This window comes from Apus apus, chromosome 2, assembly GCF_020740795.1.
Source record: "Apus apus isolate bApuApu2 chromosome 2, bApuApu2.pri.cur, whole genome shotgun sequence".
NCBI classification, from domain to species: domain Eukaryota; kingdom Metazoa; phylum Chordata; class Aves; order Apodiformes; family Apodidae; genus Apus; species Apus apus.
In genome coordinates, this window is record NC_067283.1 from 93,820,446 (window position 1) to 93,847,493 (window position 27,048).

Below are 27,048 nucleotides of genomic sequence, written 5' to 3' on the forward strand. Positions count from 1 at the left end.
AGTCTTACCAGTCTGGTAGAAGTTAATTCTACAGCCAAGCAACCGAGTAGAGCTCATAGAAAATGCTTTGCTCTTAGCAGCAGGCCTCATAGTTATTGTTGTAAGATGAAAAGATGTCGCATGTCCCACAAAGATATTTTGTCAGTTAGTTGTATCTCCTTCCAAATCCATTTTAATTAGGAATTTGTCTATTCCCATGCCCTGATGACAAAGATAATAAGTAATTGTTCCTGTCTGCACTCCAAATTAGCTTTCTATTGAAGGCAAATAATAGTCCACAGTCAGAGATGTGCCTGTCTCACCAGCTGAGCTAAAGCAGAAGAGTTGCTACTCAGGAACATAGTTTCCAGATTATTGCTAAACTGTTAAATCAGATACTATGCACTTTCTTCTTTGTAATGAAACATTAATTTTTCCTTTTCTACCAAACTTTAAACAGATAGTGGATAATAGCTTGTATTTTTCTAACCAAAAGATTAATATGTGTGGATTTTGTCTGCTGATCCTGTAAAGGGTCAAAGACTTGCACTGCCAGCAGGAAATTCTTCACCTCACAAATCTTTCTCTGTGTGGACAGTTTATCTCATCCCTTCAAGGTAATCCTTGTGCAGCTCTAAAATCCTGAGAGTTGTTAGATTAAGATTAATGTACTGCAGTCTTGACATGCTGGAGAAATGGGCTGATGGTCTGGAAAGTAGCTTGACCGAAAAAGACCAGGTTGAACATGAGCCAGCAGTGGACCCTTTTAGCAAAGAAGGCCAGTGGTGTCCTGGGCTGCCTTAGGAGTGTTCACAGCAGGTTGAAGGAGATGATCCTTGCCCTCTATTCTGCACTAGCCAGGCCACACCTGGAGTACTGTGTCCAGTTTTAGTCTCCCCAGTACAAGAGGGGCTGGAGAGAGTCCGGTGAAGGACCGTGAAGATTGGAGCATCTTTCCTATTAGGGAAGGCTGAGACAGCTGGAGCTCTTCGGCCTGGAGAAGAGGAAGATAAGGGGGATCTTGCCAATGCATGCAAATACCTGAAGGAAGAGTGCAAAGAAGAGAGGACCAAGCTCTTTTCGGTTTTGTCCAATGACGAGGCAGTGGGCACAAACTGAAATGCAGGAGATGCTGTCTGACTATCAGGAACACCTTTTGTTCACTGTGAGGGTGACTGAGCACTGGCACAAGTTGCCCAGAGAGGTTGTGGAGTCTCCATGGTTGGAGATATTCAGAAGTTGTCTGGACATGGTTCTGGACAGCCAGATTTATCTGGTCCTGGTTCAGCAGGGTTGTTGGACCAGATGACCTCCAGAGTCTCTGCCTACCTCAACCATTATGTGATTCTGTGGAGGAAGAACAGCTCCCTTCCTTGGTTGGTTGTTTGGTGATACTTTAGAAATTCTGAAATGTTTTGTATCAGGTGATACTGCAGAAGATGGTACATACCAAAACTGTAACTCTGATTTGTTTAAAACCTATCTGACATTGAGATTAAGGGCCTGGAAGGGTCTGTCTTCTGTAGAAGATGATGCAAAAGAAAAAATGAACTAGTACAATAAAAATGTTTTTAGAACACAATGAAAATCAAAAGAGAGGAAACAGAAAAAACAAAAAGCTAATGCTAAGAGATTAAATAAGACCATAGTCAACATCCTGCTTATTATGCCACAAAAGCATCATGGTATCTTTGTAGCTTAATTTTTCAAGCTTGCCAGTTTTGAGTAGCTATTTATGCTGAAATGAAATGCACCTTTTTAAGTGGCAGGGTGAAAGGGATAGTTCAGAGAGAACAGAAGGCATTGGAACACTGAGATTTGGGTGAGCATAAATGAGAAGTTAAAGAGAAGGTTGATGGGAGAGTACTGCACTAATGGAAAAGGATATGGAAGACATTAGTGGGAAGCAGGACTTCCATTGTTTCTCAGCTACCTCACAACCTGTGCACTCTCATGTTCAAGAAGGTCTGAAATTTTCACATACATGTAGTCTATATTTGTTCATGTGGCTCTTTCACAAGCTACACAAGAAGGTGTTGTTTCAATGGTTTAAAATTCCAATAGTTAAAAACATTTTTGTACTTTTCCTGTGGAGTTAAATGTAGATAGTTGCATACACAGATTATAGCTCTTCTCTGTGTGTATGTATGTGTAAAAGCAGAATATTAAGAAGCACTACTTCAGTTGTTTGGTTTTTTTATATATATATATTTTTTTTCTTTCTAGTGGCAACAGAACCCTTGATAAAAGCAGTGTATACACTATACCAGCAAAGGAATCTTGTCTTTCCTGTTCGTACATTGCTTTTGAAATTTTTTAGCCGAGTTTACCAAAAAGAAGATTTGAGGACTCAAAGAATCAGGTAAAAAACATCTATTTGTTCTTTCTTATTTCAACATAATATATTTATTTAAAAGTTAAACTATTGAATTTCTATGTAGATGTTCTTAAACTTTATTCTCAATCTGGTTTGGATAGTGTGTCACTGAAATATGAAAGTTTGGGTTCTCTGAGTTGTGAGATTGAGATGTGTATTAGCTTAATTGTCTATTTTCTTAATGTAGGTGCTAGATAGCTGTTAATAATTTAGAATTTAAGTACATTACTGCAGGCTTGCTGTTATGACTCTTTGGTAGTCAGTAGATGTGTCAAGATTGTGCAGCTATAGCCATGGAGCATTACCATTACTTCAGCCTGAGGTTGTGGGCTTGTGACTCTAGTGCCTTTGGTGGTTCTGGTATTACAAGTCTAGCCTTCTGTACTTTCTTTAAGGAAAGTATTCTTCTATTGTTTTAGGTGTGTGGTTTTAAGAAAATATTCTAGTCCTTTTGGGTTCTCAGTTTCATGCATCTATTATATATCTGACTTTATTCAAATAAGAGGAGTTTGGTCTCAATATTGCTGTATTACACTTTTTCATCATAACATTTCTCCAAATAATTTCCAAGTCTTAACTTTTCCAGAAGGTCTTTTTCAGCTGAGTAATCTGGTTCCAGCTACGTGAAATCTTTAAACATGGATTACGCTGCATTAATCTTACCTTGTTTGAGAACTGCAGAAGGATGTAAGATCATAACTGTGATACTTGTTTCTGCTACTATGTAAAAATCAAACCAGGGCTCCCAGAAATAGCAGCATCCCCTAGCAGAGTCAAGGTTTGGAAAAATTGTTCTCTTCTGGAATTCCTTTGCTTTGTTAAATCTTACGTTGTGGTAATGCCTGAGCACATGTAATTAGGTATGGAGACAGAAATCTCTTAACACTACCCAATGAACATTATAAAAGCATAGGGAATTTGAAAGACAGGAAGAAGGTTAGAGAATATCCCATTTTCCTCCTCTTTTCACCCAGAGTGAAAAAGAGATCTTTTTCATGCTGACTAATTTCCCTGAGGTTACATAACCACTGTTTTTTGTACTTAACTGAAAGTCTTGAGTATCTCATCCAGTTTGATGTCATCATCCTGCTACCTGGAAAGCTCTATCTTTACATCTTTAGATATCACAAATAGCAGTAGTTTTCCTGCTGTTCATCTTAGACTTTTACATGGAAATGCAACATTTTTAGTAACAAGAATGAAATCTAAAAATTCTTTGCTAAAGGGATAATTGCACTTATTTCTGACAGTGTATTTTAAGACAACATAATGTCTGTGTACTGCACCGATCCATTAATTTCCTTAAGAAACATATGGTTTTTTTTCATTTCTTCAAGATGTGGACTGCGCAGTTGATCCTGGATGACATTCATGTTACTCTGTTCATTCAGTCCAACTGTGACTGTTCTCATTTTTTAATTTTTTTTTTCTCAGAATCTTGTCTAGAGCACTGTAAGAGGAGCAGAATTCATGTTGGAACATTTTCCAAGGACAGTTAAATGAAGCTGTTTCTTTTTTAGATGTATCTGATTCAAAGGCTAGGTAGGAGCTTTTGGCCTCTTGTTGCCCCGTTAAAGAAAACTTGATTGATTTATTACAAGGTTAAGAATTAATATTTTGGTCTTGATGTTAGTTATGTTCACTATATGCATAGTCATTATGCATAGATAAGCATGTGCAATGTGTGTGTATACGCATGCAGATATGCATAAATATACTGGTAGAGACTTCAAAAGATATGTAGCCTCACAGCCTGCCTTCAGCACTGGCCTATGTGAGATGCTACAGGAAGAAGGCAAAAGCTACTTCTCCATAGTATTCTAAACTTCAAGTCATTTGAAGCCTGTTATTCCTCACAGTGCTGAGCTTCTGTGTGTTTAGTATCACTGGGTGGCTGTCTTTTCCGTTAGCTTTTCCGATTGTTCCTTAGACTGGGCTAAATCAAGAGCAACTGAAGCATCTTCTGTCGAGGAGTGACAAAGTTCAACTTTCTGGAGACCAGCTTCTTCTTGTTTGTCTTGGTCCTGGGTTCTTCAAGCTTCATTTTGAAAGCAGCACCCACTGCTTCTGTGTGAAAAGAAAGCAAATGTTTTATTCCCATCCACTATTTTCATGTCAAGTCATTTGACCCCTCTGTTGACCCTACCTTCAACTCACTAGTTTCAGTTGTCTTCAGGCTTTCCCTACTGTTAAATACATTTAATGCCTCTATGCAAGGCCCTTCCCTCTTGTGTCATGCATTCTTGGTTCCCTTAAAAAGTTTGTGATGAGGGATTTTGTCAGCTCTTTGAAAAATGAAATAATTTTTTATCATCATTATGTTACTCTTGTCAGCAGTTTCAGAGACCTGCTTTTAACTTCTTGATTTACACTAGGCAGCTTTTTTAGTGTAATCATCACTTCAGCAGTATGCTGATGAAATGCTTTTAGTTTATAAATGATGCTTGATTTGATAAACAAGGGTGTCACAGAAATTGTAGCCTATGAAAGATAGGATTGGTGTATAAGATTGTTTCAGTTTGAGCTAGGAAGGATAAATACAAACAGATCTATAATGGAGGTTGTTGAGTTTTAAAGCTTGGGACTGAAGATGTTTAAAGGAAAGAAAAAAACTAATCAGTCATGTTTCCTGAAGTGTGTACAGGCCAATTGGTTGGGATGGTGAACAAGGTCTGGAGAATCAAGTAATAAATACAAATGAAAATGCATCTTAGGCTTGCCAAAGTTTCTTTGCAGTTTCCTTACCGGGTTTTAGGGGATGTTTATGATAAGTAGCACTTAAAGAGAATAGGGGAGGGGGGTGGAATTGATAAGGAATTGATAAGCAGACTGGTTTAATTCCTGTTACTTTTAGATAAGCAGGTTAGAAATATCAGTTCCTAGATGTCAAGCAGAATTATTTTTGTCATAAGATGTGAAAACAGCAAAAACTTCTTAACCATCATACTATAGGATAAGGGAAGAAGTGGGTCTGAATTAGGATGGATTCAGGGTAGTCCTTCAGTGTAAACAATATCTTGTCACATTTTTCAATAAAGATTATTATAATTCCTGTCAAATACAAGGGATGGTCTGAGTACTCAGGGAAACAACAGTGTTGTAAACAAAATTGAGTTCAATGCTGTCATATGAATGCAAAAGAGGAGGATTAGGTACATTTTATTCCAGAGACTTGAGAAAACTGCTGTGTGAAAATGCAGGCAGTAAGAACATTGACTATTACCTTTAAAGGCAGGTAATGCAACTTGGATTTTTTATAAAAGATGGCATCTCGCTATAGGAATGCGTTCAGAGGGATATAGTACAAAAGTGACAACAGTGGGAGGGGTAAAACTGGAGATAGTCTGATTATACAGTTCCTCAGAGCTCTCTTGAAACTAAACTTCTTGTTAGCATTAATGACCACACAAAGCAGGAGCACGCCAACAGAAGCTTTCTGGTGACGTATAGTTCAGAAGCCTTACCTGAATGGAAGAAATGAAAAATAAACCAGAAGAGTTGGATTACCTGAGGGAATGATGTAAGAGGGAAGAAGTATATTTGTACAAAACAAAAACTGGTGCACTTAGCAGCTAACAGGATTTTTTTTAATGTGAAATTCAGTGAGGCAGTTGCAAACAATAATTCTGTGATAGATCTTTCTCCTTCTGTATGCTGTGTATGAGATTGGAGAGAGGAAGGAAGTGTAATTTTTAAAGATACTAAGCTGTAGCAGAAGATAGATGTGTTGTAACCTTTGAATAGTTACATTTGATACCTTATTCAGTTGACTTCATTTGCAGTTACTTATGCCCAAAAAAGCCCAAATTGTAAGGGCTGCAGGGGCAACCTAAGCTATGGGTTCCTTTCACTCCTATTTGAATTTACCGAAACACCTCAGTTAAAGATTGATTGAGGCTCTGGGTAGAGTCAATAGAAAGTTAGACATTCTAGCAGAGCAAGTAAGATAATATGTAAAAAGCCTCTTTAATTTAACAAGTGAAGAATCAGTTCAGCTGAATGAATGTAGTGAAATCCATGCGCCAGATAGATATCCGGGGATATACCTGCAGGTGCTGAGAAAGTTGCCTCATGAAAGTGAGGCTATTTTTTCTCTTCCATGAAAAACCATGGTGACTGTGGGAGGTTTTGCATGGTTGGAAAAATGCTATTAATGCATCTTGGAGAGAATCTGTGGAATTTCAGGCTGATGAGCTTCGGCTCAGTCCCTGGAAAGATCGTGTAGCTCTTTGATTGGAATTAGTATGTGAACACATAAAGGACAAGCAGGTAATCAAGAATCAACTAGCATGTATGTAAGAACAAATCATGCTTTACCAACATGGTAACTTGCTGTGATAAATGACAAATGGCTGCATGGACAAGGGCCGAGTGTGACACAGTACACTTTGTTAATAAAATTGTTTGGTGCTCTGTTCCACCAGTTTTATTTTCATTTTGCTTTGAGAGGTATCTGAATTGATAAGCAAGATGTGAGCAAAGGTAGAATTGAATTTGAAAGTCTAGCGTAAAGACTAGTAGCTTGATTGGGGGGTTAAGTGGTCTTGAGGGTGTAGTAGTCTCATGGCTTTTTATCCTGACTCATAATTCATTAAATATCAATTGATAAAACTAATTATAAATCGAAATGTTGCTTTGCCAGCATATGGTCAGTTCACACAAATACTTTCTGAAAGAGCTGAAAATACGCAGTGCAAAACCTGTGGATCAGATAAATACTTCTAATGTAACTAGCAGCACACCAGTGTGCTGAGATCTTCTGGTGAAAGATTCTTGACAAATCACAGCATTGCAGTTTACTGTAATTTGATTGTACCTGACATTAAAGCAATATCTTCAAGACTGCAGAGACTAAGTTTGTGGGGTTTTTGTTGATTTGTTTTGGTTTTTTTTCCCCGAGTAATTTTCCCTCTTTCTTTAGAAGTCGAAGTAAAGTTTTATCTCGTTGGTTGGCTGGCTTACCTCAGCAACTTGCTCTGCTTGGCTTGAGAAACCCTGAGCTTTCCAATCAGCTGATTGATATCATTCATTCTGCTGCTTCTCGTTCGAACAAGGAATTACTACAAAGTTTACAAGCCACTGCCGCTCAAATATACGGTAAGACTTTTATGCTACAGCGTAATGAATTTTGTCTATTGCTTGGCAGGGAAATTGGGAGAGCACGGAAAGTACTGCTGGACTAAGGTCTCCGTGGGGGATGTGGAGATTGATTCTGTCTCTTATTATAAAGGTTAACAAGAAATAATAGAATCACAGAATGGTTTAGCTTGGAAGGGACCTTAAAGATCATCTCGTTCCAACCCCTGCCCATGGCAGGGACACCTCGCACTGGACCAGGTTGCTCAGGGACCCATCCAGCCTGGCCTGGAAGACTTCCAAGAATGTGGCACCCACAGCTTCCCTGAGCAGTCTGTTCCAGTGTCTCACTGCCCTCACACTAAAGAATTTCTTCTTAATATCTAATCTAAATCTACCCTCTTTCAGTGTGTGTCACTTCTTAAGGCCTAGTAAAAAGATAAAAATTCTTAGGTGAAGTTAGCAGGACTCTAATCTAATGAGCTGCAGTTTGTGAAATCTGATTCTGGTCATATTGCATCTTTTTTTAATTATTCTTTTCCCTCTCCAGTATTAGACACCGGCCTGTCAGCAAGTGCCATAGGCTTTTAACTAAGTAAGAGCAGTTAGCAAAGAGCAGGGGCCCTGCAGGACCGTGGCAGCGTTTTGCATGAGGCGCTGTCGCCGGGCAGTTGTGGCGGGGTGCAAGAGCATCTTTTGTGTCTGTGTCGCAGATCCGCTGGACGGGGCGCTGGTGCTGCTGCCGGCCGAGGCGCAGCGGCGCCTGGTGCAGCTGGTGTACTTCCTGCCGCGCCTGCCCGCTGGCCTGCTGGCCGCCCTCAGCCGCTGCTGCATCATGGGCAGGGTGTCCTCCGAGCTGGCCACCACCCTCATCGGGATCCTGCACATGAGGTACAGCTCTCGGCCTTGACTTCGGGTGTGGTGGGGGTGGTGGTGAACAAGGTGAATGCGTGAACGTTGTTGTCAGTCTGCCTTCAGACTTGACTCCTAGCCTGTCGTGTCAGCTCTGTCTTCACACTGACTCATTTTTCTCCACTGCTTGGTAACAACATCATCTCATTACATCACCTCTAAGGCTACGTGGTATTGAATACCTAGAATGTCATCACCAGCGGTCCTTGTTTGGCTGCTGATGGCAGCTTTTCCTTGTGAATACTTTGACCTGACACTGTTTGTAGTGAAAAATGACCAGCTACTGTGTATTCACACGTTTTGCTTTTTCTGTAATTACCACACTTAAATAGCCAAATCATAGTTGCTAGGCAAGTGTCTTGTTAGAAATTACACTCTTGTTGGTTTTGTTCTGGCTTCAAAGAAACGTAAGCTTGCCTTCAAGGCTGATGAGAGAGGCTGCAGCTCCCCTGAAGTGAGTGGTAGGCTTGCTGGGACTTCACAAGGGTGTTTTGCTTTAGTGTTTCCAGAAGAAGTATACTTGCTTTTCTCTATTGATCAATATTGTTGAACTTTGTATAAATAACCAAGAATTAAGCTTATATGAATTATGCTTAAACTGATTTTTTTCTTAATGCTTTTTGGAACTTAAACATTTTTTATTGAAATATGACACAACAAAATGTACTGTCAAACACAACCTGTTCACATTAGCTGTATAACATGTGAATAACGTTGAGTAACGTATGAAGTGATGAAATTTAGAATATCCTGTATGTAATGCATTACCACTATAAAAGTGAAATTCTATCTAGTTTTGGGAAGGTGGACCCAAATTTTACTTTTAAGAAAGAAATGTCCTCTCTTATATACTGGAAATTCTTTGGCAAACCATAAACAATTTAAAGACAGTCGTTATAAGAGCTAAAGTCACTCAGGTGTTTATTTTGGTTTTAGATTTTACTGGATTTTCAGTGTGGGAGATTTTTATTGTAAAAGTGTAACTGTTTTCTGAAGATTGTGAGAAAGCTGCAGGTAGTCTGTGTGCATTTGATCCTTTTGGCAGAAGATGGAAGAGGTGGCCACAGAGCAGTGTTCTTATCAAAAGTAGGTTACATCCGGACAACAGAGGAGGAGGAGCAACTTCTCATTTTTCAGAGATGCAAAGAGAGCCTTTTGATTTTTATTTATGGCATTTGGAACATGCTTTAAACTAAGATGGATCCCAAGAGTGGGGATTATGAAGGCAAAGAAGTCAATCTGAAATAACTAGATGAAAAAAAGTGCTGACATAGTTATTCTAGTGCAGTTTGTTGTATTGTTAGCCCTTACAGTCTCCTTTCTGGAAAATTTCAAGTCCTGGTGAAACTTGGAAAGGAGATATTACTCTTGATTGAGAGTTTTTTTTCTTTGATAAAGCTGTTCCTACTTCACTGGGAGAAATCAACATTAACAACAGGAACTTGATGAGTTTTCTTTAGAAAGAGTGCAAGTCCTTGGACAGATTAAAACGAGTCTTTTATAGACAAAGTGAATTCAACAGCCTTGAAGATACATTCTCACCTGTACAGCCAACTTAAAGACTTGTACAAGTTTTAAAGGGCTTATTGATGGCACATTTTTTTAGCTGTGGCTTAGCTTCTTAATATATCGATGAAATTATTTTTGAAAGGCTACTTTTTTCCTTATCACTGCAATTGTAGACTTTTTTATCCTGAAAACTCCATTGTAGAATGCTTTGCTGAACTAGAGAACTAAGATGTCAGAAATGTTAGTGGCTGCTGAGGGGAATGTCCGAAACAGTTGCCTGGCAACCTAAGTATGCAAAGATAGGGACAAAAGTAATAATATTACTTCTCAAGAGCAGAAGAGTCCGACTTATCTTTTTGCTTGGAAAAAAAGTTGTAGAGTTAAGGAAACAGTAGTTGGTTTTCTAGATATGAACCCTAGCAGGGCTGTGTGAGCTTAATAACCTGTCATTGCACACAGGATACATGAACTAATTTTCTGTCTTATCAGAAAAGCAAAGCTGGGTTATTGTATCCAGTTTTGTGGTATGCTTTTAGATAATGGTGTGGACAAACTGGATTGAGATCAGAGGAGAACAGACAAAGAATGATAGTCTGTAAATTGTGATAATGGGGAATGACTGACTCATCGGCATTATTAGGCAAATTAGGCTGGGAATGAGGGGAAACCATATGTGTAAAAGGGTGTTCATAAGTGCAGTTTTAGCAGGATTAGAAATCTAGACCTTAAATGGCAGAAGAACCTTTGGTTTGAGCGCTAGCAAAATGTTGTAAAAGCGGAGATACACCCTGAATAGGCTATGCAGGAAATGAGTATAAGTGTACTTCTCAGGAGATACTTAAAATTGGGTTGGATTAAAGTGTATTATGGGTGGCACAGGTAAAGCCTTGAAGGAAGGAGAGGGTGGTAATAATTTACAGGTCTTGTGAGGCTTGGAGTTAAACGTGCAGGTTTTTGAAATGAATGGTGCTATAACAAATTTATATAATTTCACAGTTCTGTGCCACAGTCTGGTTCATGGGATGATTTCTGTGATTTTAGATGATAGTTTTGCACAGGGAAGCTAATACAAACCAGTCCATTGGAAGATGTGTTTATGAATAAAACCAACCGTGTCAGTAGATGGCACTGTTTTTCTTCAGTACATTCATGTTCTGTTTGGTGAATGGGGGAGCCTTTATAAATTTCTTTTCTTCTATGCCACCTGCTTATCTGTCATGTTTTAAAAAGATTGCATTCAGGAGCATTGGAGGCTCACTACTGTATTTTGTAATTGTTCTTAATATCTTCAAAAGCCTTTATTTCCACATTATTCTTGACTGGCAGAGCATGTATCTTTTTACATGCATTGGAGAATGCATGTACAGACCCAGGTATATTTGCCAGAGATTTGCCAGCTACATTAAGATGCATTTGTTGAGAGCACATATGGATGATAATAACTGTTGCAGTTATTTCAGGAACAATCAGTGCAAGCACAAGGAACTTGGAGCTTTTTTGAGTGTGTATAACCAATAAAAGTAGATAGTAAATTTATCCAGATAGCTTAAACCACAGCTTTATGATGATATTAGGTAGTAGTAGTCAATTTTAATTATTACATGCTAACTTTTAGATTTTTTGTTGATTAAAAAAATGAATTTTGAAGACATTGAGTAGTTTGTGTTTCCAGTTTTTGCAGTGGTGAAATGGAGCCCATTAAGTGAGCTATGGTGGGCTCCATGTGCTGAGAATGATTATGATGGTGACAGTATTTCCATGTAATACTGAAAAGCTTTTTGAGCCAAGAGGGTAATTATCTATAGTACTAAATTCCTAGGATGATTCCTGTCATGCTTTTGATCTATATTCGCAAAGCTTTACCAGTTAGCATAGGCTAAAAAGGACTGTTCTGAAAAGAGAGTCAAAATGCAGCCACCCTATTTTGTATGCTGGTATGAATATGGCCAGATCTGCACTAATTGATCTCTGTGCCACCGAACAGACGTTCCTGCCATTTGGGTCACTGGGCTAGCTACAGCTGGTCCATTTCAGGTGAAACTGAGGGACAGAAGGTAATTTCCCTGCTGTTTCTTGTGCTTACTGTGTGGGGCTTGAGCTGTAAGTAACTTCAATGAACTGTAAGTAACTTCTAGGTAAGGTTCTAAAAGACGGAAGCATGCCAGGGTTTGGGAGTAAAATCTTTCTCCCCACTCCTGTTCATACACAGCCAGTTGAGGAAGGGTGTGGAGCGACATGAGTGAACAATCTGTGACTTTTGACTGAGAGAAATGAGGGGTAGCAGGAGGCAAGTTCTCTGATTTGGCATCTGATTTAAACTGCTGATGAGCTTGGATTTATGGTGGCAAGAGTATTTTCATCAAATCTACTGAAAGGATTTTTCTGTGATCTTTAGGTGGTACTTCTTAGATTGATCTTTTGAAATGAATGAACCAATTGTCTTGATGCAGTGTTCCACATTTCTAAAATAATTGATTTCAATATTTTTAATTCATTATTTATTGGAATAACTGGTAAATAATCAAAATAGTAGTTCTAATTAAGAGGAATGTTTTAAGTCTTGGATGGGAATATGTAACTTTGGGCGTGAGTGGACCTTGAAATTACAGGTCTTGCAGGGTTTGAAATTACAGTCTTGATTCCTTGAGAATGTGGGCATGGACAGGTACACAATTCTGTCCAGAAAGTGAAGAAATGTATTAGTTGTTGGTAGTCTAGTAGGGACTAAGGTTGTAAATCTTAGCAGTATTACAGGTAGAGTTGGAAAGAATTTTTGATGCAATCCCTCTATGCCTACTTTCTACATTTGTAGGGCAGGTGAGCTGCTTAAGAATGTTTTTTAAGCACTAATGAGACATATGCTTATTTTTTGAGTACTTTTTGGAAGGTTAGCTTTGAGGAGAATCTTTCTGTCAAATAAATAGACTAGGAAGTTAGCTGACTTAACTGGATTAGTTCTGTCTTCTAGCATATCTTGAGGTACAAACAAGGAAAACGTATTGAGTGTAAATTACATAAGTGTAATTAATTCATGTGCCTTTATTTAACGTGATTACATAAATGCCATTTATTTATGTGCCTTATTTATGCAAAATGGTTATGGTTTTTAAAAAATGTTTTATCCCTTGAAGTAGTGTGTCTGGAAATTATTTCACTGTAGGAGAGAATTGGGCAGATAATATTTCACTGTCTAGATAAAAAACAATGGGAGATAATTTATGGCACTTCTCTCTTGAAGTAGTGTCCATAAATGAGATCTCCAGTGGCTTCAAACAGCCATTTCTTATTCTTGTGAGGTTTTTTCTCTGCTGGGGTCTTGCAAAGAGTTGTTGTTTCTGTTCCTGTAGAAAAGGAGAAGGATGAGGACCATATAAATAAAAGCTTGAGTGCTCTCTCCCAATGAGACATAAATTGTGTGGGAGTTCCTGGTCTTCACAGATTTGAGGTAACTCTGGGGTAGCTTGCATTCTGCTTTAAACCTCTTTCCTTAAGAGGTAGTGCCTCTAAAATACTTTGTTGCTTTCCAGACAATAATGAGGGAGCTCAGCTGGTGTCTCATCAAGCAGCCAGGCATGCTTGTTGGTTCCTGCCCTCCTAAGGAATCTGGTATTCAGAAGGGGTGGGCATTTTAACATGTGTTTGGTATGAGGTGTAAAATGCTATGTCTCCCAATATATTACCAGAGATGTTTTAGGGTGCCATTAGAATTTAAAGTTTTCTGTAGGTACTTCCTTTGTAAGGAAGTACTACTTTATTTAGTCATCCTAGTTCAGTGATGTGCAACCTTTGACGGTAGAGCTTGGGGAGGCTGAGTGAGAATGTGAAGTGTAGGTGGCAGAGCCTATATATGGCTTCATTAAAGATTTATTGAATGCATTATTTTAGGCAAGAAAAACATTATATTCCCCAAAAGTATTTGCAAGCTGGAGAGAACCTGGAGAGGATATTATAAACTTGTTTTTTTGAATAACAACACTGATAGAGCAATTGAATACAGTAGTTGTCATACAAGTGAAGTATAGAAAAGATTTCAAAACAGTTGGGGGAAATTTTACCAAAGTAAGCCAAATTCTCATTCAATTAAAAAAAAAAAAAAAAAAAAAAGAGAGAGTAAACACTTTTTCAAGTCATTAAAACTGGTGCAATGGAAAGTCAACTTAATACATCTTAGAGAATAAGTCAAGAAGCATACATATATAGGAAGGTGTAGTAATTATGAATGGATTGATAAGAAGAATATAAGAATAGTAAGGTCTGTTTTCACTGTTAAGTGCTTTTCCTGGGTGTATTTTCATACCTCTGAATTCAGGAGCAGAAATGAAGGAGGAAAGTATTAAAAAGGTAACAAAAATTGTTAGGACACAGTTGAATATAAACTGAAAAGCAGAATGTGCTTTCAAGATGGTGACATTTCTCTGACTGGGTGCCACTGAGGATGAAGGGTAAAAGATCTGTCTTTCCCTGCTGTAAGATAAGAAAGGATTCTTAGTTCTTGAGAACTGGATCCTGGGGTGGGTTGCAGTGCATTTATTCCTTCATCTACATCAGGTCAGCAAATTTCCTTTTCCTTGCTCACTGTAATGTAAAGATCTAGGACTTGCGAGAAGAAGAATGCTAAGCTTGAGTTTAAGGACACAGCCTTCCAGCTTTGTCCCTAGGTAGTTGTTTTTAGTTTGATATTCCTCACCAAGGGGGAAAGAATTATGTTGCTGCATTTACAATTGCACCAGTCAGTAAATGCTATTTGCTCATTAGTGAATGTTTCTTCCAATTTGTGCTCTCATTTATAATGTGTAAGCAATTTTTTTCTTCAGGTAACCTTTGCAACCATAGAGCAAATGAGTAGCTGACAGGCTTACTTTTAACAATGCATAGCTCAAATTGTTGTTTTCTTAAAATAGGGTTTGTTTTTTTTTCCAAATCCCTAGTAATTCCTTGCAGATGTTTGTTGTATTTTGCCACATCTTCAAATGGAAATACTTGATCCTTCAAAAGAGATAATGAAAGTTAAAACAAAAAAACTGATGCTAACAAACCATTGCCTGTATATGGTAACCTGTTGGAGGAAAAGCAAGATAAAAACTCTTCACTTGCTCTCAAAGTTTGTTTATGTTCAGGACATGTGCTACCTGGAGCTAAGTTGATGTGAATGATGAGTTGGGTATGAGGGTGGAGAAGTATTGAAAGATTTGATTAAAAAAAAATTTTTTTTAAAAGAATTTCAACATCAGTTTCTGGCAGTCTCACTTTTCTATCTCTTCAAGAACTGGTATGAAAACAGAGTGCTGATTGTTGTTAACAATGAAACACAAAACTGATTTGATTAAATTGATGCAGGAATCTGAGTTTATTGCGGTTGCATTTCAATTTGACAGAAATTATATTTCACTAAAGCTAAACGGGAATAAACTATACCAAAGCTGTGATAAATAGTGGCACAGGGCTTTTCAGTGTTTTAAAAGAACATGTTTTACAGTAGTGTAAGTACATGCCTTCACTGGGGGAAAATATTTTCTGTTTTCTTCCGTAACGGTACAATAGTCCTAGTACTTGTACGTGGTTTTGCTCCTTCCAGCATATATTGTTGTTTATACACGCACAGTTCCTGAGAACGACAACATGGGAGTGTTAGGAGGATGTATTTTAAGCATACTTACCAAGCTCTCCAGAATAGCTAATTCCATAGTGGTTTTATTACAGGTTGTTTTACATGTGAGCACCACAGAAGTGACTGTCAGCTCTGCTACTAGTTGCATAGCTAGATGTCCATATAAAAGATGAGACAGTGAAGAAGACCTATCTGTACAACACTGTCCTATCATGATTTTAATTCAGCAGAGCAGTATTTCTAGGCTCAGACAGGGTACCCTGAGCAGTGTGCTGAAGAATTTGAATGGAGTCCTCTTAGCTCTAGAGGAAGATGCTGCAGTATTTCTGTGGAAGTCTCCTGCTCTTGATGAATACTGATCAGTAGCTGAGCAGTTTTGTCTTGATAGATTGTTCTCTGTGGATCAGGGCCTGATTAATCACAGGGGAAGATCCACATGTGATAATTACACATCTGTAGTCACGGGTTGTGTAGGAAAACTCAGGAAGCCCTGCTTCATGCAGTGGAAACAACTTTATGATCATTGGTTACAGTGTAATTATTCTGGCTATTGTGGAAGAACCACTTTACTCTGCTTCTCATATTTTAAAGGCCTTAACTGAACTCCTGGACAGGCAAAAAGAGCTGCAATGGTGTATCCTGATAAGCACCAGAACAACAGAATGTGCATCTGGAAGGTGGTGGTGTTCCATTTTCAGGCTATAGGTAAATGAACTGTCTGAACAGCTTTGCCAAGAAAACAGACAGGGTAGACTTAATTAGCTGCATGCTGCTATGCTGTACTAAGTACTTTGGTATACTAAATAATGTGAATGTTGTTAGCAGTCTTGGTCATATCTTTCTGGGTTGTTTCTGAATAGGCTGTACAGCCCAGTGCCAGCACAGATCTCATTAACTTCCTGTGACATCTGTCTTCCACTGTATGAGCTGCTCTGTTAGTTGTACTCACAGTTTCCTGCCTTTAAACCAGTTATCTTTTAATATAAAGACCTTCGTTTCTACACTGTGGCTGCTTAGTTTTCGGTAATTAATTTTCCTAAGTATTACAGAGTCTCCCATGTTCACATGCATCTAGCCCTTGAGAAGATTTCGAAGAGATATATGTGAGGAAAAAATTCCTTTTTTAGAAACCGTTCTGTATGTTCCCAAGCATGATATAGATACTCCTGTGTCAGCTAATTTTATCCATCATTATAGTGTGTATTATTTTGCAGGCATTACAGTTCCAAGTATCTAAGGTCTGTAACTTTTAAAAACAAAAGCAAAAAACACCACTGCATTTTCCTCTCCACAGTCTGTAGGTGTCAGGGAAGTTCTCAGATAGCAGCTTGCTCACAGCTGCTAGTAGTTCCTTGCATTCCCTTGCATCTCCTTTGCATGGTGATGCCATCTTGTCCTGGGAATTTCCTTCTGTTTTGTTGTGTTCCATAATGTGTCGTGCAGCTGCTTGACTTCTTGGAGAGTTGTTCTGGGATGGGAACCAGCACATTTTCTTCTCTGATGATCAGAGATGGGCAGAATTCCTGTAGCTTCTGTCCTATAGCCTTACCTTGCCTGAATGCAGCTCTCATGCAGTGACTGTCTGCTGGGTGTGCAGAATCTTGGGAAGTTTTCTGCTCCTTTTGTGTTTGAAGGACAATTTATTAGTAGTACCTCACTGGTTAAAGCACTTGCTGAGGATGCAGAAAATCTGGCCTCGTTGCCTTCATCTGAAGAAGAGGTTTATTTCCTAATACAGTGACCTAGTCATTGAACTATTTTGTGGATGTGTTCTTAATTTAATAATATATTAATAAATTAATTTTATTAAATTTTCACTGAGTTGAGGCCTGGAATGCAGTTAGGTTTGTTCAGGAAATGAGTCAATCAGCTGGTGGCTGTGCCTATGAATATTTACATCTTCTGTGTGGAAGGGAAGTATCAATAGAAGACAGGAAACTCCTTTTAAAATTATTATATAACCTAGAATTAAATAAACAATTGTGGTAGGCCCTGGTTTAAATCTGTTGTCAAGGTTGATAAAATTTAAAATTTAACTTTTAAAATGAGGTAACCTGCCACAGTCTAAGTTAAGTTTCTCAGGCAAATGTTTAAATAATTCTCTAAAGTTTCAGGAACACCCTGAGCTAGAATAGTCTCTTTTAAGACAGTGGAAGCACTTTCCAGGAAGGTGAAATAATTGGACTTTAGTTTCTTTCAGCAGATAGCTTAGGTCCTTGATCTTTTACATTGTTGAGTTCTGTAACCCTCGCGTTTATGAAAAAAAGGGTGATAGTGCCTCAGAAGAACTGTGATTCTTACATTTGCTTTTTCTTGGTTTATTTTAAAAATCTTTGAAGACTGAACTCAGGCCTTTCTGAGATACACTTTTTTCAGTTTTATTGCCAAACAAAACAAAACAAAAAAACACCCAACCCAGATTCTAAGCAAAACTTGCTGTGCTTGATATGTACGTTGGTATCTGAGTTGGAGTTTGAGCCATGTGCTTTACAGGAGGGCAAGTGGAAGAATAATATCTCCAATGACTGCAAGAAGGTTCATCAGAGTTCTTCAGCAGAGACCTCTGGATTACCCAAAGACTTCTTATGACTGCTTAAGTCAAACCCAACACCTTAAACCTGGACCAGAAATCAATTGGTAGCTAGTTTAGGTCAGGAAGCACAGATGATAATCTGTAGTTGAGAAATAACCACTTGTGCACAAACTGCAGTTGTTTTATTTTGTAACTGTGTGATACAGCCCAACCTGAAAATAACAATATAAGAACAAAAGTAGTGAGGTCCATCTGGAGTTAAAAGCAAAGTTAGCAGTAAGTGATAAAAGGAATGCATTGCACGGCTACTGTGACTGAGTAATATTTGCTATGCTAATGACAAGAGAAGTAGTGATTTATTTTTTTTAAGTTAATTAGATTCAACTTTTCTTTTAATCCCATTTGGCATAAAGAGCAGGTTACCTAAAGGTGCAATTCTAAACATCACGAGAGAGGTTCTTATGGAGAGCAGGTAACCTTATGGAAATTACAACACAGAATTCATCGTAGCGTGGGTTTGGACTAGCTGACTAGAGAGGTCTCACTCATATGCAATTTGATAACAGGTTCCCATTGTCAGTACAAATTTACTAAAAAAGGGAGGTTATAACACACTCATTACCTCTCTTCCACCTATGAATCAGATTTTTTTTTAATTAAATGTCTAACATGTAATTTACAAGCATCTTGAAAACCTATTTTAAAGTGCCCATAATTCTTAATTATCCACCGTAACCTTAATATATTAAACTAAGATTTTTTTTAAATAATTTGTAATAAATTTGTAGCACATCAACATCCATTCTAGAATTAAATTTCTTTTGTTCTGTATTCTTTTATCTTCTGATTTCTTTTGAAGTGAAACTTAAAATAGAGCAGCTTTAGCTACGTTATAGGCATTTGGATTCTAAGTTAATTAAGATGCTGACAACTGGTTAGACTTGTATTTAAACTTCTATCCTGTAATGCTGTTCTCCTTGTAATATTAGAAAGACATTAGTCTTCATCATAATTTGTTACAATATATCTGTGAGATCCTTATCTAGTCTTTGATTACTTGATGTCATGTTATTTTCCTATCCTGCAATCTGTAATGAATGCATCCTGCTCACTGAAGGAGTGTTTACCTAATGTTATCCTTTGTCCCCTTTGTTTCAGTAGAAGGCTCCATGTTTTGTCTGTTGTATTATGTCCACTTGGAAAACAAAGAGATTTCTTCTGCCCATGGAATTTTGCGTTGTGGTCAGGTATTTTCAGAGCTGCAGGAGATGAGTGTGATTTTTTTTAATTTTTTTTTTTTCCCCCCCCCCCAGCTTACAGATGAGGAACTGAGGCAAGGAAAAGGTGTACATAGAAGTACCTGCTAACTTCAGGAATTCAGCATGAAACATTTGGGCACTGATTTTTTCAGAATATCTAGTGTTTTCTATATTGAAAGCAAAGGCTTGACTTCAATTTCACTGTAACTGCAAGTGAAGCAGTAGAGATCAGATGGGTCCATGTGCTGCTCTTTAAGCTATAGGAAGCTGTATTGCTCCACAGCTGTTACTGAGCGTTCAGTCTTTTACTCCTCGTTGAGCTGTTGCAGGGCTAGTGAAGACTAGCAGAAAGAAGGGATGAGAGAAGCCTCGACTATGAATAATGTGGGGGTATTTTTCTGTTCTAAAAGTGAATTAATACCTCACCTGATGATACTTAGCAAAGTGTATTACCATTGATGTCTTGTTCTTCAATTTAAAAAAGTATTTATGTTGCATTGCATAGAATCTCTTCAATACAGTTAGGAGGGTGATCCAGTATAATGCCTAAAACCTATTTGTTTACCTGAATTTCTGAGCTAATCCTTTCTTCTACTTTTTTAACCATATCATGCCTCACACCGTGCATGTTATAGACAATGCAAAAGGCAGGAACAGGTCAGGCTGTGTTATTCTTTGTTGCGTAATTTTAATCGATCCATTCACCCATTATTTGAATGAGGCATAGATTTTTATAGAGAAAATATGACACATTATATTCTTATACTCTGAGGCATATGCACAAAGTAGCCAAGCTGAAGATTATAGGCAACTTCCTCTGTCCCTTTCTAAATTGAATGCTAGATTATTTTTAACCTTAATGCTCTCTTAACATTGAGGCTTCTTTTATGTAGTATGTAATAGCTTTCACCTTTTAAAAATAGTAAACTGTAGCTGAATTTGTGGATCTTGGTTTTGTGTGTGCATGTCTCAGTGTAGCTCTGCTTGTAGATGAGGTTTAAAAGCATTTATTTAATAGCTCTCTGTCAAGAGTTTGTCTTACACTGCCTCCATGTTCCCTGGGCAGAACAGCAGCCATTCTGTCTGCTGCTTCTTAGGTACATAAGTGGCACTTAGCTTGACATGCTGTTAGGATACTTAAAATGCTTGTCCTGTTTTGCAAGCGTGCAGATATTCAAACGTGGGTAGACATTCTGATTAGCTTTGTCAAGTCCCCACTGTCTAAATTTGAGCTTATCACAAGTTCTTTCCCTGTTTTCTGTCTTCCTGCCTCATATTTTTTAATTACTTTTTCATTTTCCTGATACCCTTTGCAGCTTGCCACATGATGTCTCTCTTCCAGCCTCTTGCTCTCCCACCATTTTGCTCAGTGATTGCATCCCAGTTTGAATTTCTGTGTCCAGTAAGTCCTAAATTCTCCTGAATCTCTCCATGTTCCCCAATGCTAATTTTTGTATGAGTGACCTCATATCAACTCATGGTCCCTCTGCATTGGATTCAGGCAGTGTCTTCCCTTATGCTGAACAAGACACAAGCTTCATTCTCTCTTCTGGTATGTGGATCTAATTCTGGTGAGAATATTCACCTTATGTAAAATCTCGGGGGGAAATAGTTTGCAATCCCTCTTGCTGATTTAGTTGAGTATGTGTGAAATCTCTTTGCTGTAATGAATTGAACTGGCATCTCCTTGGACGGAGGGAAGAAATCCTCCCTTCTGGGAGAAGCCTACTGGCCAGGGCTGAGGGCTTTGTGTCAGGAGAACTTGATTCTGGCAGCCAAAAGGAAGCCTTATGAGTGGAGAGAGATTGAGAGATTGCAGGTTAAGAAAAGGAAGCAGCAAGCCAAGCCTCAGGGGGACCAGAGTTCTTTTAGGAACTGTAAGGGTCTGTGCAGAGCTGCCTGCACCAGCAGTCACTAGGTTGCCTGAAATATGCCTGGAAGTAAGGTTTTGCCATTAAGGATACAATATGAAGTGGGAGCTTTACTTAATAATGCCTTTTTTTGTTTTCTCTCCCCTAGCAGTGATTTTTTTTTTTTTCTTGAACTAATCACCCTACGTGGTAGTAGGATTAAATCCTGATTGTTTTTTGTAATTTAAAGAATATTTTTCTACTTTCATTTTGATGAGCGCCAGACACGTGCATATTCTGTCATTTCTGTGGATGCTGAAATACTGTGGATGTATTTTCATGGAGTGCAAAATGTATATGCCTGGCACAAAGGTTTTCCAAATTTGGTATTTCGCTCCCAAAATACGGAGCGGAAAAAAAAAAATAAATTCTGAAAAACAAGCTTTCCAGATTTTTGTTACCCTTATGCTGAGCCATTTTGGCTGTTAGCAGAAAGAAATTAGGAAGAAAGTGATCTGAGGCAGATAGTTGGCTTGGAAAATGACATTCAGAAACTCTGAAGTTTTGCAAGATTGTAAGAGCAGGAAGCAGCCGTCTCTCACAGCAAAGATCTGAGGTCTGCAGCACGAGCGCCAAGACCCGCACAGAAGTAAATTTGGATAATATGCATTTTGCATAATGTGATGTAGGTCTGAGCTGCAGCTTTTTGAGGAAAGCACGCGTGAGATGTACTTGTTCCCAGCTCCTGGCTTTCTCCTAGCTCTGCACTGATACACGGGCAAGACACTGCTGTTGGCTGGTCAGTGGTATCTGCTTGCTCCAAGTTTTCCACAAGCACATACAGCTTCTAATTTGAGAAACAAACGTAGGCTGGTGCTCCACTTGTTAGAGGTTGCCTCTGAAAAGAGAAGTGTCAGGCAGCTTTGGTAACGGGTTTGCTCCTGTCTTTGCATATTGCTCCTTTTTGTGTTCTGAGTCTCCAAGCAAGTTTTGAATTTAGTTCTGTCTCTTACAGCTTTAGCTGCCCTAAAATAGATGCTGAGAATGTTTTTAAATGGGATCTATTGTTCATGTAAAGAGCTGTATTAAAAGTAGTGGATAGAATGAAAAACACAGCCCAGCTTTGTAATAGAATGACTTTTACCAAATAAGGGATATAAAACTAATTTAACTTACTGCGTGTTGGCTGTTGGCACTATATTAAAGGTTGTACCAGTATTTATGAAAAGTTGCTATCTCAGTAATTTAATCAACTTAACAACCTAAGCCCATGTACGGGTACAAAGTTCAATATTCCTTGTCTCAAAAAGAGCAAGTTCTGTATTTGAAGCTATTTAAAATACTACTCTAACAACAGCAGTTAGAATCAGGAATGCAAAAATTAACAGTTTAATCATGGTAATTGATTGTATTGTGCAGGTAGGTTGTGAATTCTTAATTACATGGTTTTTAATAAACTATCTGCTATTGGTTTTATGTAGATCATCCTTTGCAGGCTGGAAGTGCCAAGTGCAGGATAATTCAGTGAATGATGTGGACTATTTCAGCTTCTTGTTTTCAACCCTTATAGGTAATCCATGTGAATGTCATAATTCAGAATTAACAAAATGAAAGTTGTTTTGATAGTCAATTACTGAATTTAATTTAGAATAAATGGTGTAGTGAGTACTTCCTGAAAAGTAATTCTAATCTTGTTACTTATTTTTTTATATGTGAGATCCTTTTTTTCTCTTGATCTGATATTGGACACCCTATTTTTACCCTTTGCCATTTGGGCTGAATACTTGGACACTTTTTCCTCAATTCTAGCTGCTTTCTTTGGAAAGTATGAGGAAAAGTTAAATGCAGCGTATGAGATGAACAAGAATTTTTTTTCTAATTTTAAGTAAATGCCTTTTATTGGCTTGTAACAATATAAATTATTGCCTCTGGGATTTCCTGTGGACATGCTTACGCTATTAAAAACATTCCATCTGAATAAAGTAACCAAAGTACGTTGAAATGTGCTGCCCAAGGCCAGCATGTGAGCAGTATCACTTCTGTTACTATATTCTTACTCAGATATAAAAATAGTTGTATTCTCTAATGATGCAACTTTGGGAAATTACAGTGGTTAAAATGACACAATATTACTGAGAAATATTTTCCAGTAACTTGCCCTATGGTAAAACTAAAACGTATTTCTTCCTCACCTCAGCCATTCATAATGTTCAACTGCTTTGCTTTCAGAAATTACCTTTTTTTTTTTATTTTTTTCCCCTGAAACAATGGAGGGAGACAGGCACAGGTAACCGAGAAAACAAAAGCAAAACCAAAGTGAGTGTTTTGGAGCACTCATCCTGTTCTACTAAAGTAATCTTAATACCTGGCTAGAAATAATTAGACAAATGATTTTTTAAATTTAGTTCAGAGGCTATGTTAAAAGATTACTGAGTTATTGAAGTGCCTTGTATTATATCTGAATTTGTGTAATTATTTTTTGAAGATACGCAACATTGACCTCTTACAGGGTTTTTTTTTAATATCATATTAAAGTTTTAATGTGTATGTCATTGATATTTTTCAAATATATTTGTCTTCTTTCAGATGTCAGAATTTGTATTTTGATACCATTTATTTACAATACCAAGTAAGACCTTTTATGAAAAAAAAAATGTTGTGCAGGCCTAATTTAAAAGACAGTTTTTGTCAATGACGCTGTTGGAAGTAGAACAGTGTTTGGCTTGTGTTGTGATACTGTTGTACTGCTTCTTTTTCTCTAGGGTTTTCAAGAGAGGAGTTGACTAGTCTCCAGGCCATTAGAGGAAAACCACACATTAGCCAGACACAGCTTTCACCTGTCCGTCTTTACCTAACTGATCTGGACCAGTTTTTACACCACTGGGCTGTGACAGAGGTAATACATCAACACTAATTCTAAATGACAGCATACAGACTCCAAGTGCTCTCCATCCCTTTTCCACAGATGCCTAAATCTTGTTACGAGTTGAGTTGAAAAAAAGAATGAAAAATACAAATAGCTGTCAAACAGGCAATGTTCTTCTGCAGCCATCAGACAATATTTTGAAGGAAGCTGCTTGAAAAGGTGAATGTTCAGACATGTACTATGCAAAACAATGCTTATGGAAAAAAATGGGTAGAAGGCTTGGTTGGAAAATTCTTAAACACTAATAAGACTAAGACCAGTTATGTTTTTGCTTTCAAAAATAAAATAACTGTAAAAATAACAATTATAAAGCATTTTCTTTGAGAATTAATTCCAGTGTTAATTGAAAAGCACTTGCATTAAATGAGATTTTAACTTGGAAGTAATACTAAGTTGGCACTGGTGATTATTTAGAATAACTTCTGATGCTTATTTAATCAAAATTGACTAGGATTAGAAACTTCACTGTGACTTCAGTTCCTGCTGTAAGACTGTAAGAGCTGAAAGCTTAATTTTATTATTGGTTCTAAAGGGATCTGAGCCACTAGATTTTCTTCAGAATGGGTGTATTGGTCATTCTTGGCTCAACTCTTTTTTTTTAATGGCTTAGCTCACCAGAAACCACTTCTAAGGTGTGAAATCATGTTTTAATGCCATACCAATTTGACAGTAATTATGAAATATATTATGAATACAGAAAGAAAAATGTAAAGATTTCTAGTTGTATGATTTATTTTCAGTTTTTATGGCAATCTTTTTGGTTCAAGAAAAAAGTATATTAGATTTTTCTCTTCTAATTCATAAAGTGATAATCTACTGAAACTAATGATAGTCTAAGGTATATAATGAATGTGTGGTAATATGTATTGAAAAGTATCTTAAGCAAAGTTGTCGTTTGGTGCCATGACTGACACACATCTTTAAACATCCTGCCTTCAATCAGTTGGTCTGTGGAGTAGCTAAACTTCTTAATTTGCATTGCTTTGTCTCCACAAAGATGATCAGAGGGCTGGAGCACCTCTCCTATGAGGACAGGCTGAGAGAGTTGACATTGTTCAGCCTGGAGAAGGCTCCAGAGAGTCCTTATTGCAGCTTTCCAGTACCTGAAGGGACCTACAAAGCTGGGGAGGGACTTGTTACAAGACCTTGTAGTGAGAGGTCAAGAGTTAATGGATCAAAACTGGAAGAGGGGAGGTTTAGATTAGACATTAGGAGGAAATGCTTTTCTGTGAGGGTGGGGAGACCCTGGAACAGGTTGCCCAGAGGAGCTGTGACTTCCCCATCCCTGGAAGTTTTCAGGGCCATGTTGGATGGGGCTTTGAGCAACCTGGTCTAGTGGGAGGTGTCCCTGCCCATGGCAGGAGGGTTGGAATTAGATGGTCTGGAAGGTTCAAACCATTCTGAGATTCTGGGCAGTAATGAAGCATTTTCTCACCAAAACTCCTTTCTCCAGTAATGAAAAGCTTGAATGCTTTATCTTCCTCTCCTCTACAGAACTTTTCCTTTTTGAATGCACCAGAGGGATTACTTGTTTCTCAAAGATTTAGCATAATCTCATATGGCATCTCCTTCCTCTTTTTGCTTCTCTTCTGTACATCTGTTAAAGTTGGTTGAGGACTGTTTTAACTCAGGTGAAAGTGAAGTAGTGAAGTAGTTTGGTTGTAGATAGTTTGTTTGTATCTTTGGTTCCTGGTTGCAAGCTTGATTTACTCCTACCAGAGTCTTTTCAATGTTTTGGTGCCACCAAGAAGAATCAGTATTTTCAGAAACTTGAGACTTGCTTTATTAAAGTACCTTTTCTTGGGAAAGACACAAAGTGCTCTCTCAGGTTCCCAGAAGTGGATGACAGTCATTAAGCAAAGAGCTGAATATCCTCAGTGAGTAATGAGAGAGGATTTGGACATCCTGTGGAGTGTTGTACTGCTTCTGCAGTTATGTGTCAGCCTGAAGTCTTTTCTGGAGACTTAAGTTAACGAAGAGATAATAGGAACAAAAATCCTATGCATCAAAAATCTGAGTTAAGAGTATTGAAACCTTCTAGACCCTCCTCATTTTGTAGACTCTCAATCAAAGGGAATTCTAGTCCACTTCTTACAACTCGGAGCTTGGGAAGGAGATTCAAGGCTTTTCCTCATGAGCATGTTCCTTATTGTGGGGAGGAAGTTTCTAATGAAATGGATTCTATCAGATACATCTAGGATGTAACTGGCAATAGCAAACAAGGATTTATGAAGGGCAGGTTATGCTTGACTAACCTGTTAGCCTTCTGCAGCAAGGTGGCTGGTTTGGTGGGTGAGGGTAGAGCAGCTTATCTTGACTTGAGTACGGTTTTCAGTGCTGTGTCCTGTAACATCCTTGTCAACATGCTGACAAAGAATGGCTTAGATAGGCAGAGAAGTGGATTGTAAACTGCCTGAACAGCAAAACCAGAGGGTTGTGATCAGTGGTGCAGAGTCCATTTGGGGGCAAGTCACTGTGGTATGCCCCAGGGATCAGTACTGAGGCCAGTACTTCATAACTTTCATTAATTACCTGGACAATAAGATGGAGTGCACCCTTAACAAGTTTGTCTGTGGTACAAAACTGAGAGGATTGGGTGATCAGATGGTTGTGCTGCTGTTCAAAGGGATGTGGACAGGCTGCAGAAATAGGCAGAGAGGAACCTCATGAAGTTCAATAAAAGAAAATAACAAATTCCTGCACCTAGGGAGGAATAACCTAACATACCAGTAAATACTGGAGGCTGACCAACAGGGAAAGCATCTCTGCAAAGAGAGACTTGAGGTTCTGTTGGACAACAAGCTGACCATAAGCAAGCAATGCACCCTTGTGGCAAAAAAAGCTCAACAGCATTCTGGGCTGCACAAGGAAGGCCAGCAGGTTGAGAGAGGTGATCCTTCTCGACTCAGCACTGGTGAGGTCACATCTGAAGTATTGTCCAGTTTTAGGCTCCCCTGTACAAGAGAGATATGGACACAGTGGAGCATCTTTCAAATGAGAGGATGCTGAGACAGCTGGG

At 38.3% G+C, this 27,048-nt stretch overlaps 1 protein-coding gene across 4 annotated transcripts in view; it reads left to right on the plus strand.

Moving 5' to 3' along the window:
* Positions 1-27,048, plus strand: part of TEX10 (testis expressed 10) — a 58,061-nt gene that overhangs the window by 15,397 nt on the left and 15,616 nt on the right. For 3 of the 4 annotated variants that reach the window (XM_051609365.1, XM_051609364.1, XM_051609363.1), the window contains 5 exons: positions 2,206-2,341; positions 7,278-7,453; positions 8,146-8,323; positions 22,585-22,673; positions 23,866-23,999. In XM_051609365.1, the coding sequence (XP_051465325.1) occupies positions 2,206-2,341; positions 7,278-7,453; positions 8,146-8,323; positions 22,585-22,673; positions 23,866-23,999 (713 nt within the window). The remainder of the gene's footprint in view (positions 1-2,205; positions 2,342-7,277; positions 7,454-8,145; positions 8,324-22,584; positions 22,674-23,865; positions 24,000-27,048) is intronic. The other variant, XM_051609366.1, reaches the window with a different exon arrangement.